The sequence below is a fragment of the Anas platyrhynchos genome, chromosome 1 (assembly GCF_047663525.1).
Source record: "Anas platyrhynchos isolate ZD024472 breed Pekin duck chromosome 1, IASCAAS_PekinDuck_T2T, whole genome shotgun sequence".
In the NCBI taxonomy this organism is placed as follows: domain Eukaryota; kingdom Metazoa; phylum Chordata; class Aves; order Anseriformes; family Anatidae; genus Anas; species Anas platyrhynchos.
Window position 1 is genome coordinate 182135710 of NC_092587.1, and position 17857 is coordinate 182153566.

At 41.6% G+C, this 17857-nt stretch overlaps 1 protein-coding gene and 2 long non-coding RNA genes across 4 annotated transcripts in view; 2 read left to right on the forward strand and 1 right to left on the reverse strand.

Annotated features, from left to right (window-relative positions):
• CCDC169 (coiled-coil domain containing 169) overlaps positions 1-6155 on the forward strand; it is a 32276-nt gene extending 26121 nt beyond the window's left edge. The window contains exon 8 of the mRNA XM_027470482.3: positions 2719-6155. Coding sequence (XP_027326283.2) covers positions 2719-2821 — 103 coding nt within the window. The 3' untranslated portion in view covers positions 2822-6155. The remainder of the gene's footprint in view (positions 1-2718) is intronic.
• Positions 6156-6267: 112 nt separating this feature from the next.
• LOC106016740 (uncharacterized) lies at positions 6268-10151 on the reverse strand. 2 transcript variants are annotated; one of them, XR_011806455.1, is made up of 2 exons: positions 10031-10151; positions 6268-9427 (listed from the first exon to the last, which is right to left on the reverse strand). It is a non-coding gene; the product is annotated as an uncharacterized lncRNA (long non-coding RNA). The 2 variants fall into 2 exon arrangements; XR_011806454.1 differs by having other exon boundaries at positions 9516-10145.
• A 64-nt stretch (positions 10152-10215) lies between these two features.
• LOC110352508 (uncharacterized) lies at positions 10216-11251 on the forward strand. Its single transcript, XR_002401534.4, has 2 exons — positions 10216-10397; positions 10665-11251. It is a non-coding gene; the product is annotated as an uncharacterized lncRNA (long non-coding RNA).
• Positions 11252-17857: the final 6606 nt, after the last annotated feature.

Sequence of the window (17857 nt, forward strand, 5' to 3'; positions counted from 1 at the left end):
CAGGATTTCAAATTGGAACAGTGGATTTTCATGCTCCAGAGGAGGATTTTAGTAGAATATGAATTAACATGGTACAATATGAATTAATGTCTCTAACTGAAGTTTCTCAATACAGAAAAAGCACTATGTGGGTCTGAGGTTCCCCATATATATCCAGCATGTTGCATCTGGACCCAGTGATGCATTTGTATTGGGTTTATGTGACAAAGTTTTGGTAGTGAGGGGGCTGCAAGGGTGAAGCAGCTGCCCCATGTCAGATCAGGGACAGCTCCGGCCAGTGACAGTAATTGGTGAGTGATCTCCCTGTCTTTATCTCAACACGAGCTTTTTCCATTGTATTTTCTCTCCCTTTTCTTCTGAGGAGAGGGAATGAGAGAGCGATTGTGATGCTCAGGTGGCCATTGGTGTGAAACCACCACTGTTTAACATAGCCCATGTGAAAGAGGTCAGGAAGTTAGAATTAGGAGAATTTACTGTCTTTGTTGGGAGATTAAATATCATCACCCAGACGCTGAGATTTTCTGAGGGTTAACACTGAACTGTGATTTTGTTGTGGGTTTAATTAATTTATTTTAGTATATTGCTTACCTGAAATTATATGACAGCGGGTTTCTCTAATTTTCTTTATATCAAACAAAAGAAAATAAGGTTTCCTGTTGGTCTCAAAGGATGCATATTGTAACCAAATACCCATTTTCCATCTACTTTCCCTCAGAGTTTTTTTTTTTTTTTAACTTCAAAGTACTTTACACACACTCATCTTTTAAATTGTCCATAGTAGTGAAGAATCTGGTTTGCAAAACATTGGCTTCTGTGACCAGTGACTTAAAACTATTAACTCAAGCTTTGGTCTTAGTATACAACACAGGTACAAGAATGGGGATTTGGCCTCATTTGTATTTTAAACGCTAGATACAGGTAAATGCCCCTCAATCATCACAAAGTTATTACAGTCACTGCTATATTATTCCTTTTTAATTATGTTTTGATTTACTGCCTGAAGGTTGTTCATTCAAGCTGACATTAATGAGAGTAACTTAATCCAAGTAAGAGGAAATAGGTGTGATTGAAAATAAACTGTTCTTGAAAATAATTTGATCTTTTTTCTGTCCAGAGTTCTTCTATTAGCCTTTCAGAAAACACCTGTCTTCACTGGATTTCAAACCATACCAAGAAACAATGTTTAATGTTTGTTTTAACTCTAGGTACAGATACAGAAAACCCCATCCATATATTAAAACAACACTGTAATATTTTTTCAGATTAATTGTGAACACTAATTGTTGATGCATTCTGTCCCCTGGCCATCCAAATACAGAAGGCAATCTTGAGAGAGGTCATTTTTTATGATATTGCACAGTACACCAAAAAAATAGATAAGAAGGCAACTGGGAAAAAAAACATGGATATCTTAATGACTTAAGTGTCTGACGTAGTCTGAGCAGCCAATTTAATGTCATCCTGAGCCCTTACTGTTACACTGAGGCATATTGCAGGGCCTTTAGCTGAGTTCCAGCACTGTCCTGGCTGCAACTGTCTGGCTTCTGGCTTGCAGCTGGCATAAGTCCAGCTGGTTCTCAGCGGAAAGAGGTTTTGCTGCATACAGAATTCCACACGGACATATGCTTGGTCCAGCTCTGCAGTGTTTTTTTGACTTTGCGTAATCAATTGGTCCGAGTCTGAATCATCACTTGGTTATTGAGCAGACCAGAGCCTTGGGTTCTGGTCTGCCATGCTCTTAATCTTGCAGCTCCGTATCTCTGCGGGGCCAGCTCTCCCTTCAAGACTGTGGCTGCTTGCAAGAGCTGGAACAAAAGAAGTGTTGGTCTCAAGAAAACCAGGGAGCCTTAGGGACAGCTTACTTGGATGTTTGCCCAGAAATTTGAAGCTTGCGCAGTTTGTGTCATCACAACTTCCAACACATAACAAAACATTTCTCTGGCTATCATCATGAATGTAAAGATGTGGGGGTGTGATATGTTTTACTTCAGAATGCCTATTACTTGAGAGGCACTGAAACCCTGTATATTGCCACTGGAGTACATGAAGTGCTTGTGTCTGCTTCAGTGATGAGCAGGGAGAGAAACAAAGATGCTCTGTGTAAGCGTAGAGATGCATGCTGCTCGGTCATGAGAGTGAGCCTTCCAGTTTGTGGAATCGCCATTCCCCCCCTGGAGATGTGTTTACATACCCACTGATTTCTCTTAGATCAAGATGAAAACAGCTCTGGTAGGTTTCACCTAGGTGGCATATGTGTCTCTGATGAGCACCACTCAGAAGCCTGCTACCAGCAGTTCTCATGTATGATCCTGGGCTCGAGAGAATGGCCACAGGCTGAAACACCTGCGGAGAACTGTGACTGCATCTACAGGGAGGGGTTTTCCATTTCTTGATGGGGATTGTGCAACTGATGAAAATGGCTCCTTTAAGCTTTGTCTTTGTGCAGATGTTTAGTATTCTGTTCGTGTTCTTCAAATGCCATCATTCGGATAACAGGAAGTAGTCAGGAATCATGAGATGAGGATTGGTTTAGAATGCAGAATAATTAAATGCTCTGCTAGCCCTCAAACCTAGAAATATGCTTGTTTTTTCTCCTCTCAGAGTTATTAATTCACCATAATAATCAGTTATGCTAATATAATAAGCATGCAAATTTCTAGCAGTAAAGCTTACAGCAAGTGTGACATTTGATGGCTAACTTTACCCATTTTATTTCAGGGAGAGATGCGGCATTCTACAAAACCCGAAGATGGTAAATCCTCAAAAAGGACAGATAAAAAAGACTGTAGGAGTGAAGCAGCTTCCAAAACTAAAGCACTGATTTATATACATGCAAAGAATTCCAATCACGTTTCTTCTTCTTCTTCTTTTTTTTTTTTAACTGAAAATTTCTAAATTCAAAATGAATGTATTTGTGCTGTATTATACTGAGCCCAGACCCAGTGCATCTTCTTGGCAGCCCTAGTGTAAGTGTTCATCTTTGCCTGATGAAATTGTTCTTCTAGTTGCCATCTTTGTTCTGGTGAGCTCTGACCTTTTCCATTCTGGTTCTCATCAGTGATTCTGGGCATCAGGGAAGTGGGAGCCTTGGAGGACATTTCATTTGTTTATAGCCAATGTAGATCCTTGAACTCTGACTGCACAATAACTTGAAAATAAATAAGCCTTTAACATTTTTGACCTCTCAACGAAGAAGAAAAAAAAAGCACTGATTTAATCTGAAATGTAATCTCTCTGCCCAAATAGTGAATCTCAGAGAAAATTCCATCCAAGGGCATCCCCCCTTGGTGTAGCATCAAAGAGAGCCTCTCAAGTAGCTTGGTGCTGGTACAGCTGGACACGTTTTTCATGTGGCTTTTAAAAAGACCAACACATAGTTTATTATCCAGTCTGATTTCTTACATGACACCATACAGTAGAGCTCTTTTACAATATCAAATTGTTTTGTTTTGTTTTGTTTTTTCCCATGAACTTTACTGCTCCAACAGAGAGATGAAACACCTCCAAATTTAACTTTTTAAAAAGCTGGCATGCCACAGATCCAATGTTGACCACTACCTTTCCTTTGCATGGTTTAGAAGCATGCCTCCATGTCCATCTGCTTTAGGCACTACTTATGGGGAGAAATGAAAGACAAATGAGCATTTTTAAGGATTCTTTAGAGCCTGTCTTGTGGAGGGCTGTTCCTTTTAAACACTACATACACTTTATGTTTCCTGATATGCTATGTTGCTAATTGGGAATTTGAATTCTCAAATTAATTTTTGTATCCACAGCCTGGGTTCCATAAAAATCTCTATGTATTCTTCAGTGGCACTGATTTGTGTATTTTTAGGGTCCATAATAGTGCTGGTCTTTAAAGTTGGTCTCTTCAATGAACAGTAGGACTACATTGAACTTTAATTTTCAAGCATGCAATTATTGTTGCAGTTTCATTACCTACAACATTTTAGTCATTAAACTTTGACGGAATTTTTTTAAGTGGCAACAGAAAAAAATGTTTTGATAATGAAGCTCCAAGCCTCTAGGTTACATCTTAAAAGCTCTTGGCAGAGCAAATGTGATTGATTGACTGCCCTTTATTATTTTAAGAGCATCCCTAGCACTTTGCAATACCTACTAAGGCTTTTTGCCTCTTTAAGAGGAGTACAAATAGTTCCTTATTACTGGCAGCATTAAAGTGAGGCTGTAATTAAACTCTTACAAAAAGATCAATGATGTCATCCTAAAACGCAGGGAGAGAAGACCTGCAGTATTGTGCAGCATATTCAGTATGCAAACCTCATTTGTTCTCTTACACAGGGTGGGATGTATTACAGATATTTCTAATGTTACTACGATGCACCTGGTATCATTCTTTCTTTAGCAGGCTGGTCGGCATAGCACAGCTGATTAGGGTGTCTCTCTTCCGTTCCTGTTTTTTACATGGAAAGTTTCCAAATTCTGATTGTGCTGGCATTTGTCCTTGCGGAGAAGGAGATGGAAAAAAATCACCATAATAGTTCTGTTGGCACAAAAGACAAGGGACATCTGCAGTAGTGAAGAATATCCAGTTCTTGGATTCATGCAGCAAACATTTATCACTGCTCTCTCTGAAGCAAACGTTAGTCAATGCATTCAACTTCAGGCCATGTAACACCTCAAAAGGACTGAAAACTTTGTGCAAGCACGGAAGAGCAGCATCTATTCAAAGCAGGAGACTTGATCAATTCCCTAATGGGTAGTCCTTACTAAGGTAACAGTTTTGAAGCTTAAAAGGAGACTTTTATTGGTACAGTTGGTGCAGTAATGACCTGAGAAGAGGAGCAGACTATGTCCCTCTTAGTCCCTGTTTCAGCTTGCCAGGAACAAGCTCAGGATTTGAAACTCAGCAGTATGATAATTAAGCACTGAAACATGTGTTTCACCATACTAATTACGTGTCCAGCTGTAGCATTTGCTTTGCAAAGCGGTTGTAGCTCTCTACTGATGCGGTTTAAATTGGCATTTCATTCTCCTCATGTCTTTCTGAAAATAAGGGCATGCTGATGACTAAGTTTGTTGAGTCGAGTTTCTTTGCAGCAGCTAAAAGGTAGTTCTTGGTTTCAAAAGAAAACTGTGGGTTCAGAAGAACTACGGTTTCAAGGGAAATCCAAGAACTGTGGTGAAAACCAAGAACTTCTTCGGTGTTACATCTTTGGACCTCAATAACACTTTTATTTACACTGTTAGTTTTTGTTGGTTGGTTGGTTGGTTTTTCATTTGAGTTGGGTCAGGTTTTTTTGGGGTGGACAGGTGTTTGAAATTCCTGGATTTGTTTTGTGTAGACTTTTCTCACTGGTACACTCTACTTTGAAATGATTCGTGCTTACATTTGCAGCAATGAACACTTGCATGTCTTTACACATCTTCTATATGAAAGGTTTCAGTGCATTTAAGAGTCATTAATCCTTCAATGCACAGTGTGTACTATTATTCTCATTCTAGGCCCAGAAGACTGAATCACAGAGCTAGGTTTATTTAAACTAGAGATGGGAGCATAGTGAAGTCTGTTTTTTTTCTCTGTTTTCATGGCAGGGTGACCTTTTGCAGTTTTGTTAAGCCATTGTAAGGTAAATTTTATCTCCTACGATTTTTCTGTGTGGCTTATTCTAAACAGTGGGTGAAGACAAAAATAGGAAATTGAATTGCTGATGGTTGTGGTCAGTGAGTGAATGGAACGAAATGCCAGAGGAAGGCAGGATTAGAGCTGAAGGTTTGAATCTGGCCAAACTTCTTCCTGCGGTACAGAATATAGTTGGGATTTCAGATGGATTGGTTGTAGTGTAAGTGTCCATAATCAGTGGACCGGGAAATTTGATCTCGTAACTCTTGGGACTTGAGAACACACTTCCTTTACGTGGTTACTCACGTAACTCCACCAGTTTCAGACAAGTCATGACATTGAGGTAACTATGGCATTTAAAGTACTTAGCCCTATTGTTGCTGGAAAATATGAATTAAAAAAATAAAATTCTGCTAAGCAAACATGATATCCCAAACATGATTTCACTACTGTTTTTTAAATTCTTGTGATGTAGAGGTATTGATTCACGATTTTTCTTTTTAATAAATCAGTATAGCAGCACTGAATTCCTCTATGGCAGAATAAAAATAAAATGTTTACTGGATAGACATTGACTATGTGGGTAATTATTAAGTAATTAGACAGCAGAACCATAGACTCCAGAGAACTTGGGTGATGAGTTTCCTCATATTGCAGACATTATTAACAGAATAGAAGAGATATTTCATTGCTTAAATGCTTTGTTTAATGGATGATCTATGTAAATAACTGAGTGGGTGGCACAGTTCACAGCTTTCCTGATTGCTATGATACTCCATTTCCACTGGCAAAGGTGAGGTGCATATTTTACTCTCAATACCTTTCCAGTAGGGGAAGATGCTGCACAGGCATCTTTAGAAATGTGATATGGCACAGCAAACAATAAATAAGTGAGTCCGTGTGCTGTTGAGCTTCTGCTGTTGCTGCCAGCCTGGTGTCAAACACAAACAGTAATTTGAAATAACTGGTTGGAAGCAGAAGTAAACTGCATGGATGAAAATCACATCTAATTGCAACAGCTTTATCTCTTTACATGGAGGTGTCACACTAATGGCAGACATCTCTAGGCGATGTAATGAGGCTTTTCCAAGGTGGCAGTGTTTGTTTAACTTGGTAGATGATTTTAACCCTCTCTTCCAAAGATACAAACATTGCATGTGGTTCCTTACAGGCTATAGCGTGGAACCCAGTTCTCCAGGACTGCTGCTCTTTTGAGGCATGATCAGCTGATGCTGATCAACTGCTTGTGCTACCTGGGCAGTTTCTAACGCAGAGGTAGAGCTGGGCTTCCAGGTGTAGGTAATGCAGTTTCTTCAGTGCTCTGGTGCCATGACCCAGTCCATGTTTGAGAATCTCCAGTACTCCATCAGGATTTGATATCAGCGAGTTCCCTGGTGCTGACTTCTCTGAGGTAAGCAGCCGAGCTTCATTCCCAGGCTGGCGAAGTTCCTACACCACAGCTTCCATGCAACTGCCTCACCCCTTCCTTTGCTGCCTGGGACAAGGCAAACCCCGCTTCAGCAACCCACCTCTGAAGTGGGGAGAACCGTATGCTGAAAAACAACATGAAGATAAACACAGCAGTGCTGGAAGGAAACCAGCTGGTAAAAGCACAATGAGCCCGAACAAGCCTAACCTAAATCAAACGGGTTTTCTTTTGTCTTATGGTGAAGGATAACACTGCAGACCCATTAGTGCAGACCCTTAACAGCTGTGTCTGCTGCGTCTTACTGAAAAAAAAATATTATCAGTCATGTCAGGGTATTGCCCAATGGACGCAGCCCAGCAGCATCACTCCCGTTGTCAAAGGAAAAAATGTGAGCCATGAAAACAGAAGGACCCCTGGTAAGGTGTGGCTGAGCACACGCTGTGCTCCCACTGCACCACAGGCACTGCTTGCAGCAGCTGTCCAAGCCCTCCTCAGCACTAGCAAGTGGCCTGTGGGGAATCTGCTCAGGAATGGCGTGGTTTAACCGAGCAATGCAGGCTGGGGAGCAGGGAAGTCATGCACAGCTGAAGGGTTATTTTGGGGGAAGGATGAAGCAACAAGGGTGTGCCCTCTTGACTCATCTGGTGCTGATTAGGAATAGGACAGTGATATGTCTTGGGAAAAAAAAAATAAATAGAGAGAAGGAGGAAATAAAAGCATGGGATCTGTCTCAGACTAGTGCTTAGAAGTCATACATCTAAACCTGAGCTAATCACCATCTGCTCCATGTGTAGTCAATGGAAGGAAATTGACACCTTCATCAGTGAGCAGTTCCTCTCATTCTAACAAAGAGAGAAATGGATCAGATGACCTATCTAGTGGATTTCTCTCTACTGACTGGAAAGAAAATCTAGGATGACAAATTCAGGAAAAGCTGCCTAACGCGTAGCTAGGTAGGTTGAATCCTGTTATTGAAAACATCTTTATTTTTCTTGATCTGGTTAGGGAGAGTGACACCCAACATCAGTAGAGATGTTAAGGCAAGAATAAAAACCTTGCTGCAATCTGACTCCCCTTTGTGTTATCTTTTTTTTTTTTTTTTCATGCAACAGCCCAGCACACAACAGAGGACCTGTTCTTAAGCACCCTATTTACAAGGCACACTGATCTATTCTCATGTTTCATCAGCACTTACAAGGACAAATTACCTTATTTTTTTTTTCCCTCCTTTTGAAGAGATTTGGCAAGCTCCATGTTCTTTTGAAATCAAAACAACAAGCTGCTGCATTATTCTAAAAAGCCCTCTCTAAAGCCTGTGTAACTCCAATATACAGGTGGGAAAATATAGCCCATAGATCAATTTGCTACAGACCTCAGAAGAAACCTGATGCAATCATCTGGTAGGAATCAATAATGTAGAGATCAATACTTTTTTGTATGTTCCTGTCTCTTAAAAAGCTGAGCTAGGAATTTACTAATGACAAGTCAAATTATTGCCTGGGCAAATTTGTTCTTGGAGGATTAAAGTAGTTTGCAAGTCCTGCCAGGCCTGCAATGGCTGACAGCATAACTTCATTAGTACAATATATTTCTAGGCCAAGGATAATTTGTCCAAATACACTTAAAATGTTTGGATTAAGTCATCTGCCACCAGAAATCATTTGTTTCTTTCTCAGGCCAAGTCTTTTGTCTCTCACTGGCACTTGAGGACAAATGCTTCTCCTGTGCTATTGCATACAAAATCACAGAGCCACAGGATGGCTGAGGCTGGCAGGACCTCCTGGAGGCCCCTGGTGCCAGCCCTGCCCAAGCAGGGACACCCAGAGCAGGCTGCCCAGGCCCACGTCCAGGCGGCTTTTGGAGCTGCCCAAGGAGGAGACCCCACAGCCTCTCTGGGCAGCCTGTGCCAGGGCTCCGTCACCCGCCCAGCACAGCAGTGCTGCCTGGTGCTCAGAGGGAGCCTCCTGGGTGCCCGGCTGTGCCCATGGCCTCCTGTCCTGGCACTGGGCACCACTGAGCACAGCCTGGCTCCGGCCTCTCTGCACCCTCCCTTAGGGGATTTATGGACAGGGATGAGATCCCCCTGAGCCTCCTCTTCTCTGAGTTGAAAGCCTTTCCTCTCAGGGGAGGTGCTCCAGTCCCCTCATCACCTTCATGGCCATTTGTTGGATTGTCTCCAGTATGTCCATATCTCTCCTCTACTGGGGAGCCCAGAACCAGACACACTTCTCCAGGTGTGTCTCACCACTGCTGAGGAAAGGAGAGGAATCACCTCCCTAAGCTGCTGCCAGTGCTTTGCCTGATGCAGCCCAGGACACCGTCAGTCTTCTTGCAGCAAGGGCAAATGAGGAATGGGGACAGTAAAAACGGATTGAAAGACCACACATTTGTGCTGTGTTCCCCACTCTGGACATCTGCAATAAAACACCAAATTAAAAAAATTACCGTGTCATGCTTTGCTCATTGCTGTCATGGCTAATGTTTCTCAATTTTTATTAATACCTTTTCAATGGCTAGTTTTTCTGAGTGTACACCACAGACATGCAAAACTGGGCAAGTAACAGAACTCTGGAGAAATTATGCCAACATAATGCCAGCCAGAAGCAGAAAAAAACACCGCCTTTCAATCCAATCACAATTAGAAGACCAAATATTTGGTATTACAAAACCACATGCTAAATCGTCGTGTAGGTTTTGATGCTTCAGCCACTCCAAGCTGCCTCTGACCCCAACTGCCCTCAGAAATCCTGACCACCCCCATTTGCAGGCTGATATCTGTCTGGTCTATCATCCATCCATCCATCCGTCCGTCTGTCAGTCCGTCCATCCATCCACCAAGGGAGGTGCCTGATGCCCAAGATTGGGAGTGCTCTGGTGGGCCCAGTGGCCCTGCTTAGGCCTGGGGTAGTGGTGGGACAGGCCTGGCTGCCAGGACCTGCCCTGATGGCCCATGTAGCCCTGCTACCCCTGTCCCCAGGGGAACCACTGGCCCTAGAGGTGCCCTGTCATCATGTCACCTGCACAACTGCTACCACAGAGGCCCCAGGAGCAAGCTCGGTGGGACCAGAGACCAGAAACCCCTCCGCAGCAGAGGTCACCAGCTGCTGCCAGTCCTGTCAGATTTGCTCTTGTTGATAACAATGACACAAATAACAACTCCCTAAAATGCAGGAGTGATTTACTTTAAGCACTTTAGCACCTGCTGTTGCTCATTAAGGGATTATCATGCCCCAGATTGTTACTGGCAGTCCAGCGCTTACAGTTTTAGCAGGCAGCACGTTCCTGCAAGTTACCTTCTAATGGCGGGTTCACGTTCACCTCTCCTCCTCCTGACCCCCAAGGCCTTCAAATTGAGATTTTACACTGAAGCCTCACAATTTGGAGGTGGGACAGTTAGGAGAAAATTCATCAATTATATCAACATGGATGCTTTTAGTATTGGATATCAGCATTTGACAGTATGTCACGATTCAACGCAGTTGGGCATTATCTGTTGTTGGCTTTGCCAACACGGGCTGGGGGTTGTTCAGCAGTTTTCATGGCAGATATTCCAAAATCCTTGGTAAAATACCTGCCTTGCTCCTCATAGCACTCTGCTCTTCCTAGTTAATTGCTTTACTTACTTGTTCTTGACTTCTCCGTTATCTGCAGCACAAGCTTTCTCACCATAGCATTTCACAGTGCTGCAAACCGATTCCTTCATCCTGCTCCCTTGAAGCTGGTCACCTGCAAGCCTGACTCACAGCAGGGCTCAGCTGTGAGCTGCTGACCTGGTGATTTCCTGGCACCATCTGTTTCCTAATGCCAGCTCTGGCTGCTGCTGTGCCCTCTTTGAACTCTGCGCTCCTCTCCCTGGTCTCACTGGCAAAATATTAATGAGGAATTGCTTGAATTTTACTGCTTTATACAGCTCTGTGGACTACTTGTCTGGTCTGAAGGAATGAACATTTGGGAACAGTGCCCTTGGCATTTACCAGAGCAGAAAGAAGGAATGGTCTGTGCCCAAAGATCCAGAATATGGGAAGAAGAACATGCAAACATTACAGAGGACAAACAGTACCCTGCTTCTTTCCCAGCCAAAGCTCTGGGGATGTGCAAAAGGCAGAAGAGGGAAGCAATATAAAAATGTAAATAGAAGTTAGTTAAAACTGGCTGTATTTTAAAAATTACTCTTCACTTATTCAGGGCTGTTCTATATAACTACATCCTATGATATTCTTGTGCAAAGAATAACTTTATGACTATTACCTAAATAACAGATTTATGCCATGGAAGACAAAACTGATCCATAAAAGTTTCAACTTATTTTCTGGGAAAATCCAGCATTTTTATAAAAACATTGTAGTTTCATATAAACATTAATTTAAAACAAGCACTGGCAAAAAGACGGGGGAGAGGAGGAAGCTTACTTTATAAAACTCCTTGAAAGGTTTACTTAAGAAATACTTTTGAGGGACTATTTTAAACCTAAAATTGTGCTTAGAGGCAAGGAGGATCATTCTGCTACAGAAGAAAAGGGGCTTGCCAAGGGCATAATTTATTTACTCAGAAAGATAAAGCTTAACAAGTTTAATGGACTGGTTGAATTTTCACATAAAGAAAATAGAGGGAGACAATGCTCTCAAGTAAAGCGGGAAGATTTTGGCATTCCTTTTAAGAATAGGAGTGTAACTGTAGCTGAGGTACTTGTCCAAAGTGTGTCAAAGAGCATTCAGTGGATTCCCAGAGAGGTTTTCAGGGGCATTTTAAAAAGAGGGTTAAAGAGAAAATAGCACAGAATGAGCTATTAAGGTTTACGATGTGAGCCAGATTTTCAAAGGACTTCACAGACTGGAGTCAAAGGCGGCCTAAATGAGACAGGGCTTGAAAGTTAGGCTCCAGAAAGGGAATTCGTGGTGCTGAATCTGCCTCTGATGACCAATTTGTATCGACTGGGGAAAGTCATAAATCAGAGGAGGAGATTTGCAGCACTCAGATGCTGAATGGCGAGAAGCATAAGCCATCCAGGCAGTAGTCCAGCTATCAGGATCAGGACGAGGAATGGTGGAGAGCTCCCTTCAAATCTGCTCTATCTTATCCAAATCAAGCAAGTGAGCTATTTCTGGGGGGAGCTTCACTTTCAGTTATTGACCACTTTGCTATGAAATGCAGCTTAACCAGAAAGTCTTTGCTGTACTCCATTTTGGATCCCTCAAAATGCTGGGAACATTTCAGCCTTTCTATGGTTCCTTGTTAGCAGGGTTTTGTGCCATACAGAAATAAAGGCATCACTGATGTCATCACCTGCATATTGCCACATAGATGTTTTCCACAGTCACGGAAAACTGTGGGGTTTGAGAAACAGAAAATATGCTGCTAGAATATTTCAATAAATTAGTGTTTTGTTTTGTGTTTTTTTTTTTTTTTTTTTTGTTTGTTTTAAATACCACTTCATGTTGTTAAATGTATCCATATACAACAAATCTCAGAGTAATCACAGTCAAGTGAAATGAAAAGGTCTCCTTAATAAGGAATGTCACGGAGGTTTTTGTAACCTTTTCACCCTCTCTCTGGCCGATCAACATTTATAATACGCGCATCCCTGGGAGCGATGCTCTACCTGGGTCCATTCTTTGTCTTTGTTGATGCCCATAAAGCATTTGTTTAAATATAGGAGGTAATTCTCCCTCTTCTTTAACCCCTTTAACCTCCCTCTAGCCTTAAACATAACTAATATTAAAGAGTCTGAAGTCACAATTTGAAAATTTTAACAAAATAGGGATAGCAAAATTATTGTCTGTGAGCTGATCAGCCAAGCTGTAGCTCTCGGGAAGGTGAAGTTTGAGCTGCTTCAGTGTGTGCAGTAGGTTTTCTCCCCAAGTATGAAACTGTTCCCAAAAAAGCCTTTTTTTTTATTGTGCATGTCTTGTCCTGTGATTTTAAACTATGGCTGAGGTGAAAGCATTACAGGTGCCAGTCTTGTAGTTGAATGCTGAAGTTATTTTCAGGCACCTGGCTCTTAACTGGTTAGTGGAATCACAAACCTATAAAATTTAGGTGGTTTTTGAGTAAAGCTGCTTGATTTTTTTCTTAGAAAAGGTAGGAAATCAAAGTCAGCCTTAAGGACGTGTGGCATGTCTAGGACTGCAGCTTCCCTGTAATAAGAGACTATTTGCTATGGGAAAAAAAAAAAATTAAATTAAATTAAAAAACACAGTACCAAATGCTGGTGATCATTGTTCTAAAGTGTGTATTTTTCTTTCAACAGTAAAACATGAAAAAAATGTGGAAAATATTTCACACCAAAGTTTTATAATGGCTTTTAGTGAATATTATTCTATTTATGTGTCTTGGTTTTGTCTTTGAATTTTCAGAGCCCAATTTCGGGTGCTGAAAGTGGTGTTTTCAGTACAAGGAACACAGGCCTTGTTTTCTGTAAGTCCTTGTCACCACCACAGGTAACAATACTCCCAGGGCAGTAGCACCCGCTGGGAGTGCACGTTCAGGATGGTGGATGGAGGATTTGTACTGTGTGAGAAAACCTGAGGCTGATATATGACAACACCACAAAAATCTGCAGTCCTGGTAATTTGTTTCTCAGGTGGCGGTTATCTAACCAAAAGATTTTCTGGGGTTTGTAATGCGAAGATTTTCTTTCTTTTTGCTATATTGTACCTTAAACTTCCAGGGCAGTCAGCAGAAGCTGCCGGAGAGCTGCATGGATCTGGGAACAGCATCCCATTCATCTGGCCTAAGCTCTTGGGAAAACACTTTTGAAAGAAGTGGTTGAGCTAAAAATAGATGATTACTTTTAAATTTGCCTTTTAAAGGCCATTAAGTAATCAAATTTGCTCCTTTGATTGGGATGAAGGCTCAGTAAACCTGCGTAGCTATGTGTGCTGATGAATATGGAGGGGGGAGCTCTGTGTAGCAGGGCAGAAAGTTCCTAGGTAATGGCCACGTCTGGTTTCCTTCAGAATAAGGCATTTCACTGGGTGAATATTGAGCAGCCTTTGCTTGGGCCTACGGGATCTCCTGGGGTCATCCTGTAGGATTTGCTCTGGCCTAGGTGTCCATCACAGCTTGTTGCACCGGCAAGGCTCAGCACCATGACCGAGGTACATACCTTGAAGGCTTCATTTTACTCAGAGGATCCTGAATAGGGAATGATGTTATAATTAGGACACTAGACTGGGCTGTGGGAGATGCTGATGATACTGTGACTCAATTTCTCACTTGCCTGTGGGATAACAACTGTTTCCTGTGGGTGTTGCAGGGACTGTAATGCTGTCATGTTTTAGAGGTGTCTCCATCTCGAAGTGACAGGCATCACCGGTGAAAACCTGCAAATGAGTCAGTGCCTGCTAACTCAGAAAGACGACACAAGAAAATTGAATGAATGGTGGAAATGGTGCGTGCTTACTCTTATTGAACACCAAAGAAATGAGGCTCTCTGACTTTACTGGCTGGCCACCCAGCAAGAAGTCATACCCAGTTTTTTACAATGACATCCTGCGAGCTGTTAAGGCCATGGACTATTTCTGCAGCACAGTAGAGCCCCGATCCCATTTATTTGTCATGTAAATTTCTACCAGTCTAGCCTAAATGAATTTCAGTGGTTAGTTAGTGAGTATTCTTCATTCTCCTGTCCTGAAAACTAAGCCTCTTCTCCATGGGCTGGAAGACCTTCCAATGGGTAGGACAGGCCAGCCCACCTTTGCAGTCAAAAGGACAGCCACATGTGGAAATACTTAGTCTCTTCTTCAGCATGCTGTGGGCAAAACTTTGAATAAATGGCTTTGAAATCTGTCATGTTCAGATGTCCAACTGTTGGAGGAAAGAGACCCTTTATCTTCCTTCCTTACTGGCTTAAGAACTGGACACAATATGCTATTTTGTCTTAGCTGAAATGAGTACAGAACATCTAATAGGATTGCATCATTGCCAAAACAGCTTTGGGTTAGAGAAGCGAGCCTGAACAAAACCGTTGACTCTGCTGGGAATATTTTAAGTCTCTTCTTCACGAGTGGCTCTCCTGCTCTGCCATTCTCCATAACTTTTGAAGGAAAAAGATGAGATACTCAGTTCAGATTTCAGATCTCATCCAAACAGATGCAGTGACAGACGCTGCTTCTTGTCTCCCAATGTAAGACAAACACAAAAAAAATTAAAAGGCAGAATATTTGTATTGCAAAACTGATAGCAGCAAACGAGAAGTGGTAACAATAACATGTAAAGTGACTTCACTTTTTAAGTGGTTCTTCACTTGAAGAACCTTTAAAGTAAGAGTTTATGCCTTGTAGCTGAGCTATAGCTTATTTCAGTTTAAATTCTGCAGGCTTCTCAATCCAAGCAAAAGATCCACCCACAAGAAACAGCTTGCAGGCTCAGACCTTTAGCTGGAAGAGTGAGCTGACTACTGTCAGTCAGCTTGCCTGTGTATACCCTCCCTCCTCTCTTCCTAAAATAGCAATAGGTAGTTGAAAATTTATTTTCATGGGAGTGGGGAGGTGATAGGAATAATAAAATGAATTCATAAGCCTGGTTATGCGCGGTGAAATATATCTCCTGATTCTCATGTATATTAGCCATTCACATATGGTGTATGGCAGCAGAGCTCACAGTTAATGCCAGTCAAATGGATTTTGACATTTAAAGGTCAAGTAGCACCAGCATTCATTGAGAGAGCATGATCAAAACAAAAATGATATGCAGAAGTGAGCCTGAGAAAGAGAAATTAAGAGAACGATGCTGTGATAGCTTGCCATTTTGCTTGTCAAGGGGTTTTGAAGATCAGTAAGGAAAGTTTCTCCTGTCATGCGCTATGGAATAAAGTTCTAAAAGTGACGTATAAGGACAAACCACTTGCCAAAAAATGGCTATGGCTCCTGTCAGTTAGAGATCAGACAGCAAATGCAGCTGCAAAGCAGAGGTAACAACAAAGAATTGTGTGGCACAGCTTTGCTTTTGCTGCCTTCTGCTTCCTTTAAAGAGCAGACTAGTGTGCTAACCTTACCAATGGTCCACACGTTCTCCCATCTCCTTCCTTCTCTTTTGTTCTTTGAAAGTCATTATTTGTTTTCATCTGCGAGCTGTACAGGGCCTCTTACTCAGCTTAAAACCCCCAGAGCTGTGATGGCAGAGGAGGCTTAGATACATCTCACTTGACACAGTGCTATCATTTGTGTAACATAAGAGAATTGAATTTTTTTTTTCTTAGCTCTTGTTGTTATAGCACTTTTATAATAGCCATAGTCAGAGCAAAAGCCTTTGAGAAGAAATGTAAACATTTCTCTAAATTTGTTCTGTTACATAAGAACTGAAAGGTGAAACCAGCTTTTCCCTCATTCCAGAACAAAAATAGACCAAAAGTACAAATGAGAGATCAAACCCTAAACTTTACTTGAAATCCATTTGCAGTTAACACATAAGGCTGGTTTCTCAGCTTCCTGCTGTCCGTGCGCTTATGTCTGTAAGTCACTGCTTGACATCTACTTTTCCACAACCTCCAGCTCACCTGAGAATCTGCCTTTGACAAAGACTGTTCACATGAATCTTTAAGCAGGATTTTTAAAAGGCTGACATTTAGCTTGACGGGAAGAAGAATGGCATAACTGCAATGATAGTACACGCTCTTTTCCTCTCTACTTTTGGAAGGATGAAAGGAGAAGTCTGTCTTCTTTCAAGGCATTTTCAAATTTCCAGCAATGAGTTAGCAAGAAATGCATCCCTGTGATCAAAACACCATAAGTACCCACTGCGATTTCTTACAATGCTGCTGTGTGAACCGGCAGTGCTGGTCTGAAACTTGACCTCCCTGTGGCACGGCAAAGAAGCAATGCACCTTAAAGAGTTTCAAATATGTAAGACTTCCAGGAGAAAAAATGATCACAGGGAAAGGTCTCTGATTGACAGATTTTGATCTGCCTCTGCATTATGCAGCATGGAAAATGAAGGATAAAGGATTTTCAATTTTCAAATATATTTTTAAAATCTATACAAGTTGATTTGACTTGGAAAAAAATGGATCATACTGAATAGAGGGAAAAGCAATAAAATATATGGAAATGAAATAAAACGGAAGCAACTGGCAGTTCTTCTGGATGGAAAGTGTTTACACATAAAAAATAGTGGACACGTTTTACTTTCTGATGCACTTCCTCCATTTTAAGACTTGTGCATGTTTCAGTTAAAGAAAATGTTGCCGATGACTAGTTAAGCCAATTTTTGTAGTGCATACTTTCTATGAACATTAGTTTTCAAGGAACATAACAGTTTTTGCCTATGAACTCCTCTGTGGTGGTACAGAGCTGTGTCACATGAGGTGAAATGGGATTTTGTTCCTGGGGAAGAGCTCCTGCTGCTTTCCTCCTGACAGAAGCAGCCAAGATGGTGAGTGTGGTGTTAATGCATTAAGCAGCACAGCTTGCTTTCAAGGGGAATAAGCATTCTTCTAATTATTTTAACTACAGAACAAATTAAGTTATTACCGCAAGCAGCTGTTTGATCTCCTGTATCAAATAAAAGGGAAAATTGATGTTATATTCAACGTTAAGGCACTATCTGGTTGTACAAGGTATATTCAAAGCTGGATTTCTGAGACACTCTGAATTCCTCCTAGGATGCTTTACAATATTGTACACCCTGCCTAAAAACACTTCCCTGTGCTTAACCGATTTTTTTTGTTAAATATATATATATTTACACTGCAGAAACATGTCAAAGCAATGAAAGCTCTTGTAGGAGGCACCTGTGCCTGGGCACCCATCACCACCAGCCCTTGTCATGGCACAGAGGCATTCCTGGCAGATGCAGTCCTTCAGGACCTGTATCTCAGTCATTCACCTTCTCTGCGGACTGTCAGT